This window comes from Nicotiana attenuata, unplaced genomic scaffold (genome assembly GCF_001879085.1).
Source record: "Nicotiana attenuata strain UT unplaced genomic scaffold, NIATTr2, whole genome shotgun sequence".
NCBI lineage: Eukaryota > Viridiplantae > Streptophyta > Magnoliopsida > Solanales > Solanaceae > Nicotiana > Nicotiana attenuata.
In genome coordinates, this window is record NW_017671449.1 from 10,232 (window position 1) to 20,154 (window position 9,923).

The 9,923-nt window shown below is 37.6% G+C and overlaps 1 protein-coding gene across 1 annotated transcript; it reads right to left on the bottom strand.

Moving 5' to 3' along the window:
- Positions 1–1,772: 1,772 nt before the first annotated feature.
- On the bottom strand, positions 1,773–2,608 carry LOC109208361 (cytochrome c oxidase subunit 2-like). The gene is made up of 2 exons (XM_019371464.1): positions 2,479–2,608; positions 1,773–2,251 (listed from the first exon to the last, which is right to left on the bottom strand). The coding sequence occupies exons 1-2, from the start codon at positions 2,606–2,608 to the stop codon at positions 1,773–1,775; spliced, it is 609 nt and encodes a 202-aa protein (XP_019227009.1).
- Between the last annotated feature and the right edge of the window lie 7,315 nt (positions 2,609–9,923).

A 9,923-nucleotide genomic window follows, 5' to 3' on the forward strand; every position in this document is an offset into this window, starting at 1 on the left:
CTATTCGTTCCAGAAATCAAGGGATTCAGTCCCAACCTTAACTGGTATATCATGAGAATAAGCAGCACAAGAGAATTCTTGAAGAATCTTCTATTTCTCAATATATGCCAATGTGAATTCTCAATTAATTTTCGCATTAATAAACCGGGATGGCCAACCGGTCATGCCAACTGATATTTACTTCAGTAAATATTTAATTTACTATGGCATGTGATTTCATATCATGCTTATACATCTGTAGTACAAATAGAAGAAAAATCGGGTAACCTTCATATTTACCCGGTAAGTTATAGTAATATGAAGATAATCGATCTTCCTTTCATTTATAGTAATGCCAACCACTTTGGCTAATACATTTGAAACTCAAAAAGTATCTTTTGAGACTTACTACCACCAATGCCATGAATAATTTTATTTATTCGGTAGTAACAAATTCGCTCTTCTGGAGCTCTCAATAATTTTGCACTACAAGATCTTTTATAACACCATCCAAGTGGTAAATTTTTTCTCCACAGAGAAAATTATCTTATCATAATAATTGTCATGGTCAAAATCATCATAAGCAAAATCTTTTCTTGCTTTATTTTTGCCATTAATAACTTTTTATAAGGCATGGCAAAATATTTTCAGCTTACCACATGTACACGACCAATGACATTCGTGTAACCACATAGTAATGTTCATGATCTTTCTTTCTCTCAAACCTCCCTTAGAGGTGAATTGTAGTAGTTATTCAACCATGCATAAATACATTCTTGTGCATAATTTGTATCACATATATATTCTCACACTCACTTCAGGAATGAGTCTGCTTATCACAAGTCGCATTCTTTCAAAAAATGGACTATAATCGTCTGAACGTGCCTTATATTTACAGATCAAATTGATATACATTTCCTTCACCTTTGAAAGATTATTTTGAGAACCCTTATTGTTCTCCTTTTTATAATTATCATATTGATGACTATTATTATTTTGGTCTTTGGCACGCCCACGTTCATTAGTCAACCACTTGTCTTCATTTAGATTTATTATGCATCACTATTACATTCACTTCAATAATGGAGCAAATCAAGTGGGACAAGCTTCATACGTTTTCATGAAAAATACATTATTTTTCATTAATAATCATTATATCATCAATATGGTGCATTGGGACTCAAACCCACTGCCTTACCCAGATAAAAGCGTGTTAGTTTATAATGAATTGGGATTCAAACCCAACTCTTATTATCATGGTGCACCAGGCCTTAAACCTGATGTCTTATCCTCATAGTGCGGTGGGACTCGAACCCATCGTCCTACCCTCATTCAATGGCAAATAGGCCAACATACTAGGGCTCACCCTTAAGATTTTAAAACTATTACCTCTTCGTGATTATATCCATAAGTAAACCAAGTTTCAATAATTCATATGCATGTGATAATAACCCGCGGTAATTATCGATTTCCAATTAAGTGATTCATATGAATCAAATAATACGAGATCTCATGCATTAGAGACCAATCAAATAAAATGCTCCAATAGATAATAGCACGAAAATAATTAAACAGAAACTTGCAACTTCTAAGATTCTTATTTTTTCTGGTTTAGGGGAAAATCAGAAATTGAAAATCATTCACACATTCTTTGACTGCTCTGCTCCCCCCCCAAAAAAAAGAGAGACTTCATTTCTTCCACCTTCCCTGTATGAGTAGTGAAGAAGTATAGAGCACTTTAGTTGGTTGTTGACCAACGGAAAGNATTCAACTTTAAGGCATTTCGTTGCACTTTAATCACCCTCGTGAAGAGGCGCACTCCGATACCATTGATGTCCAATAGCTTTTATAGTAATGGCTGGATCTACTACTACCTCGTCCATTGAGTATAACAGAGCAAATGATGGTATAGCAATGAACATAGGGATGATACTAGGAAATATGGTCCGAAGAATCTCGATAGTAGTTCCATGAACAACCCTTTGCGGGATTGGATTTTTTTTATAGTGGAAATGCCATAAAGCGCGACCCAAGATCCATGATACGAAAACCAAAATCAGAATAACGAAGAAAAAGACATCGTGATGTAAGTCTGTTATTCCTTGCATTATAGGTGTTGCTGCGTCTTGAGATCCTAATTGCCATGGTTCCGCTGCATCACAAGGAGCAATTGTGAGGAATAGCCATTCTAGAACAATCATTTGGTTTGGTTCATTCTTTGACTGCTCTGCTCCCCCCAAAAAAAAGAGAGACTTCATTTCTTCCACCTTCCCTGTATGAGTAGTGAAGAAGTATAGAGCACTTTAGTTGGTTGTTGACCAACGGAAAGCATGGAAGAAAAAAAGGAAGAATTTACGCAATTTCTTTTCTAAGAAAGAGATCATAGTGATTGATGGCTCTTTCAATCCGCCGAAATGGAACGCTTTGGCGTGTACCAAAATGGAGAATTTGGGTCAGATTTATAAGCTTACGACCACTGAACAAACTTGGTTGACGAACATAGTTTATGCGCCGCTAATGTAGCGGCTTGTCGAGCATTTGACAAACTCACACCATCCATTTCAAATAGGATTTGTCCCCTGGACACACGAGCAATCCAAACCGTAGGATTTCCCTTTCCTCTTCCCATTCTTACTTCTGTACGGTTTCCCGGTAATAGGGATATCTGCGAGAACTCTTACCCATATCTTACCATTTCTTCGGAATTGTCCGCTNAAACAGGTACCTTACTTTCTTAATACTCCGATATATTACACAAAATAATGGCACTCGAGTGTTAAAGCTCGATACTCTTAGTGCCTGCTCAATGGAAAGGAATGGATTCATCTTTGGTTCTTGGTAGTGGTGGCTCATACTGGCGGAAAACAATTGTAACTACTATTATCAGTTTGTTGTTTCTATATTATTGATACATAATTCAAATTCAAAATTCATAGAATAATTAAAATGATACTCCCTGGACAATATAGATGCAAACTGATTGATATGGCATACGAAAAGCACAGATTTTCACAGGCTCAAACAAATTGATTCAAGGTTGTAGCTCCCATGGAAGGCTTTCATCTCTTATAGAAAATATAAGAAGAATATAGCAATTCGTGCTGATAACGTGTTACAAAACTTAGCTCAAAGTAATAATGTGATACAAGCAAATAGACAAGAATGTAGAGTGAAAGAGAGGAGAGATTCTTATTCCTTCAATGTATTCAAGTGTGTACAATGAGATGTCCAAACCCTCTATTTATAGGATGACATTGAGGTATACAAAGGGATATCATAAACATGGTATTAACTATTGAGATCATGGGGAAAGATCATGGGGAGGTTATGGAGGTGTAGGAGTTACAACTATAATGGTGAGAAGTAGTGGGAATTATCTACTTAATGGAGAAGAGTAGTGGAAGTAACTTCTTTAGAAGTTATAAACATCCACTACAAAATAATATTTCATAACAATAATTGCTTATTCAAAATCTATTCCTTTAACTATAGTTGGAGTGCTAATTGATTAATTTAATCTAATCCATTAAAAGTTAAATGGGTCAAGTGGATCTCCAACTGCCAACTGGGAACTTGAGGAAATAAAGAAAAACTATAATCGGAAAGAGTCGGATACAAATTTCATTCACAATCAGTGCAGGAGGGAGAATATAAGTATCTGATTCATATGAACTAGCATTTTCGATACGGATCATAAAAATATATGCAAAAAATTACTAAAATTTTATTAATAATAGATTAAGACCCAAATCTAAAAATTGTAACAGATTCGGCCTTAAGAACCTAGAAATTTGATCTGTCAAATCAAAATTCAGGATTCGCCTCTGGTCACGATAACACAACCAACATTCACTTTTCTAATGTACCATTTACAGTCAAACCTCTCTATAACAACCTCGTTTGTTTCGATATTTTTTGGGTTTTACAGTGAATGGTTGTTATACACCTATAACAACATCTGACGTTTAAATTTTTTTGATTGTTATAGATAAAAATTATCCAGAAATCAATTATTTTTTTCGTTTTTATGTTACATATTAAAAATAAGATAATTATTAAAATTCAAATCTCAAAAGTTATGCATATTTCACTAGTAAAATATTGAGAAAGCTAATACATTCTTAATAAATTCATAACTAAAAGTATAAAGATTTAAACTCTAAGGCATACTTTTTAATGCTACCTAAAAAATAAAATTGTCCAAGATTGATGGAAGAACTTTGTAATTGTAGCTTGTTTCGTTGATTTCATTCTCTTAGTAGTGATATAATGCTTGAATTGGTGAAACTTCGTGTCCAAATTTTCAGCAGAAAGGTATCCAATATAGCTTTTCTTTGAAGACAATCTAAGAGCTTAACAGTTACTTTTCTATCTCAATATTTTTGAAATTTATCCAATGGAAAGGATATGATGTGCAAATCTTCAAATCTTATATCTTATACAAGATTGAAACTTTGTTTAATAGAAAAGATTAGTGCAAACTTTTAAATTATTATTAGTAACTGTCAATTTATGCATTTGGACAGCCAATTTCACTCTCAATCAAAGATTCCATTGATGGATTCCAGAACCTTTCGCATGAGCTAAGAAAGAAGGAGACTTGATACTCAAAGATGAGAAAATGAATTGTGTTCTTTCTGATATCCCAAAGGGATGTATATATACACGAGGATACAGTCCCACTAACTAACTTCAACTACTCTGACAGCAAGCTACAACTAAGCTACTGTGTACTAACTAACTAATTAACCAACTAAACTAACTAAACTACTCGGAAATATATACAAGAAGGAGGTTGTTAAATACAGTGTTGTCTCAATATCCTCCCCCCCCCCCCCCAAGTTGGAGGTGAGGTCTTCATACCCAACTTGCTCAATATCATAGAATGCTTGACACCGGTAAGGGCTTTAGTGAGGACATCTGCTAACTGAGCACCAGTATCAACATGATGGAGAGAAATCAACTTTTTTTGGAGCTTATTTCGCACAAAAATGGCAATCGGCCTCGATATGTTTGGTACGTTCATGGAAAATATGATTACGAGCTATGTGTAAGGTAGATTGACTGTCATAAAACACTGAGACCGGTTTAGGATAAGGAATAGTGAGCTCATCAAGTAGTCTGCACAACCAAGTTAGCTCTCCGACAACCTTTCTTAAGGACCTATACTCTGCTCCATTGAGGATAAAGAACCTCTAAACCAAGGAAGTAATGCAGCTTTCCCAGGTCTTTTATCTTAAAATGATCATGTAAGAAACATTTGAGTTGAGTGATTTCTAAAGGATCTGTTCTAGTGATGATAACATCATCTACATATACAGCTACATAAATAGAAGAATGCTTTGTTTTCTTGTAAAAGAGTGAGTAATCATTGAGAGAGTATACATAGCCCTTTGAACAAAGAGCCTTAGTCAACTTAGAGTATCACTGTCTACTTCCTTGTTTGAGGCCACATAAGAATTTGTTCAACTTGCACACTAATCTTGGAGAGTTGATCTCTAGTCCTGGTGTAATTTGCGTGTATACTTCCTCATGGAGGTCTCCATGAAGAAATGCATTATTCACATCTAAGTGAGAGATGTGCCAATGCTTCTTTACTGTTGTAGCTATAAGGGCTCTCAATGTTATCATTTTTACCACAGGACTGAAGGTTTCTGTGTAGTCTATGCCGGGCTGCTGAGTATACCCTTTTGTTATTAGCCTAGCTTTGAACCTCTCTACTGTTTCATTAGCTTTTTGCTTTATGTTATATACCCACCTGCGGCCAATGGCCTGCTTGCCACTTGGCAAGGGCACTACATCCCAGGTATGATTTGCATGTAGGGCTTCAAACTCCTGTGTCATTGCTGCTTGCCAAGCAGGGTTAATGACAGCTTCCTCATATGAAGATGGTTCAAAATCATTGCAGGCATTCATCACAAACAACTGACTATCATGGAGTAAAGAATTAGTAGAAATATGACTAATTAAGGAAAACAGAACATTAAGGGAAGTCGAAGTGGCTGGTGGATCAGTAGGTAGAGAAGTAGAGGCTGTTTTCAACTGAGGATGGAATAGACATAGTCCTGCAGATGAGCAGGTAATTTGTGTTCTCTGCCAGACCTTCTGGGCTCTAAAATAGTTGAATCATTTTGTGGAATGTGGTCAAATATATTTTGTGGAAGGATCTCAAGGGAATAAGAGTGTGGTGTCTCTGGAAAGGAGTGTGTTGAGTGATCAGGTGAATGTTGATCATGTGTAACTCCAGGGCTATTTGGACTTAGTGAATTGCATGTTGTGGGCTGAGATGCAGTAGTGTGTAAATCAGAGATGAAAGGTAGTGAGTGAAGAGTTGAGGGAAAAGAACCTGCAACAGGTGACACAACAAAGGGAAATATATTCTCATGGAAAGTTACATCTCTGGATATGTGAATCTTTCTAGTTTGCAAGTTGAGTACCTTGTATCCCTTGGTTCCAAAGGGGTATTCAACAAAGACATGAGGCACAGTTCTGGGATCAAATTTGTCCCTGTGTACCTTGGTATAGTAGGGAAACACAGACACCCAAAACTTTTTAAATGGGAATAGTTTAGTTTCTTTTTGTATAGGAGTTCAAAAGGGCATTTGTTCTTGAGGTTTGTGGTAGGCAGTCTGTTAATGAGGTGAGTGGCTGTTAAGATATATTCACCCCAATATTTTATAGGTAACTTTGATTGAAATAAAAGTAACCTAGCTATTTCAAGAAGGTACCTATGTTTTGTTTCAACCACACCATTCTGTTGTGGTGTGTATGGACAAGTTTTCTGGTGAACAATGCCTTGGTTATGAAAGAAGGAATTTGCTTCTTTACTGGTGAATTCCAAACCATTATCTGACCTTATTGACTTAATGGTCAAGTGAAATTGGGTCTTAACAAAGGAGATGAAGGCTTTAAGAATCTGCAGGGCATTGCTTTTGCTAGACAAAAGATGAGTCCATATGGACTTGCTGTGATCATCAACCATAGTTAAGAAGTACTTGTAATTGTTGTGTGTGGGGACATGATAAGGTCCCCACAGATCAACATGTAGAAGGTCAAAAACTTGTTTGGTGCTATTGGCCTTTTGAGGAATGGGTAACCTAGTTTGTCTGGCCATAGGGCATATAGAACATAGGAAAGGTTGTCTAGTAGAATAGGTACCAGGGATAGTAGTAATGCTTATCATTTTGGCAAAGGGAACATGGCCTAATATATTTTGCCACAATACATTGACATCACTCTTATGAGATAAGAAGGAATCACAGTCAAGTGTTTTATTGCATATGGAATTATTTACACTTGAAAAGGAATGACTCTATGAAGTACTGTGATCACAAACACTAGATGAATGTTTTTGCAAGCAATGTACATCACAAGTATGACATGAGGCAGAAACAAAGGTGAAACAGATGTAGAATCAGCACTAGCATGCTTCTAACAGAGGGAACACAAGAGATACAACCCATCCCTAATCTTACCAATCTCCAGAGGCCTCTTTATTGAAGGGGCCTGCAGTAGATAACAAGTATCAGTAAAGGCTATCAAGGATTTAAGTTGTTGATCTCGTTCAAGTCACATCTCTATTTGAGGTTATGAAATGGTCGATGCAATAGTAATACCAAATAGAGAGTCGGGGTCGAATTCCACAGGGAGCTATATGAATGGGATGAGGTATATATTATGGTGAATAAGCTTGAACTATCTTACATTATACTTCCAAAAAAATTGGTTGATTCTAGGTCTAGTTTAAACTAAGATTGCAAAATAAATAATGGAGACTAAGAAATTATTTTTGTTGTTGTTTTCAATATGTAAAAGGCCTAGGGCTATGACCTTCACCTAGGTGTTTGCCTAACGGGTTGTAAACTTTAAAGATTGTTTTGTTGGTCGGGGTATATTATAGCTACCAATACTCAAGTACCCACTCAATACCTCTCGGTAAGAGAGTGATTTTGCCCAACTTGGCTTTCTCAAGTCCAAATGGGTATTGAACAAAAAGTTGATAAAATGCTCAAGTCGGATTTTACTATCTCTAGGTTCAACCCTTTAATTAGGACAATCAATCACTTGATTTTGTCCCAATTTCTTGTTAGCCAAGTTTTTCTAGACTAAGTCTCTCTTTCTCAAGTAGAGACCACGTCAAATAGGCATGAAATAATGTTTTCAACCATTAATTATACAATTAAAAGCAAGAACAAGGCTAAATAATAAACACCCAACCATAAACAAGCCATAAATCAAATACCCATTACGTTTATACTCTAGGGTTTGGTCACAACCCTAGTGAGAATCTAGCTACTCGTAGTGGGTATAGAAGAAAACAAAGAAGAAAACATAACAAAACTCATAATGAAAGCTTAAAATATGAAAAACCAATGTTGAATCACTAAACAGCACTTTTAATATTCAAAACTTGACCTAATTTTGTAAAACAATTCTATTTATACAAAGCTAGAATTTTAGGACATAAATGCCCTTTCAGAGGTTCTACGGCCGCACAATTTCATATGCGGTCCGCACTCTGCTTCAGTCTTGATAGGAGTTGAATGTGTGGCCGCACAACTCATCAGACTGGCCTACAGTAGTAGTTGGCTGACCCTTGTTCTTCGGGTTCCTCGGGTCCTTCAAAGAGTACCGTGTGAAGGCCTTCTTCGCCTGAACCTTTGAGATACTGCGTGATAGTGTTGGGATACGGGTAGGAGCTGTCACCCTGTCTACCGACCAAAGACATGTTGGCCGACATGATGGCACCCGCATTGATTGGGTACCCGGCCATGATGGAAACCATTAGAACTGCCCTCGGGATTGGGAGGTTGTTTTCATTCTGGCACGGGTCTAGTCGACTGCACACAAACCTTTTTGCTTCAAAGTTCAGGGTATTCCGCTAAATAGGAACCCCTGCTGTGATCTATGGTGGCGGTGGTCCTCGAGCTGCCAAAATCTCAGCTAGCCAAGAGCGATTTGCATAACCTAGTGCGAACTTCTTCAAATATTGCACCAGCTCCACATCCTCGAGCCCCAAATATGTGTTCAGGGTGCTCTGATCAAAACTAACTTTTAAGTTCCTCACTTTAGTCACCTTGGTCCCCTTCTTGATATGCGCTACATTGGCATAGGATTCCCGGACCAAGTGCTCCTAGGAATCCACTACACTCTGAGTAAACCACGTCCACCCTTTTCTCTCACGAAATTGTCTTGATACATTTGGGTTGTACCTATCCAAGTCTTTCAATACAAACTGACGCTCAAGAGTGAGCGATCTCTGAGGCCACCACTCTCGGAACCTGTTGAATGTCGTCAGGCTCACAAACCTATCTTCCCAAACTTCTTTCTTCATTGACCTCTCGAGGCCGGCAACTCTGGTATCACACCCTCGACCATCATTCGGAACATCATCATCATCAACTATAGCAGCTGGGGCGTCGGGGGGATGTGTAGATGAGGGCGCTAAACCTTGACTGTCGTCTTTCGAACCCTCAGAAGTGCTTGCTAAGGTGGATAGCATAGAATAGCAGACAGCTGCAGAATAAAACAAAATGTAGGGTAGGGAAGTGCGGTCCGCACATTTTTGAGTGAGGACGCATGTAACAACCCGGCTGGTCATTTTGAAAATTAGCACCCCAATCCCCTATTAACTACTTACCCCATATCTATTTCAGCTATTGTGACTTGCCGTGATGATTCGTTTTGAGTTTCGAAGTGTTTTGGGACACTTAGTTCCTAAATGGGAGCTTAAGTCTTAAGATTTGGACCGTAGTTGGAACAGTGTGAAGACGGCTCCGGAATGGAATTCCGTCGATTCTGTTAGCTCTGTTGGGTGATTTTGAGCTTAGGGGCGCATCCGAATTGTGTTTTTGAGGTCCGTAGCTAATTTATTCTTGAAATGGCAAAAGTTATTTTTTTGGAGATTCGGACCGGTAGTGAAATTTTTTTTATCGGGGTCGGAA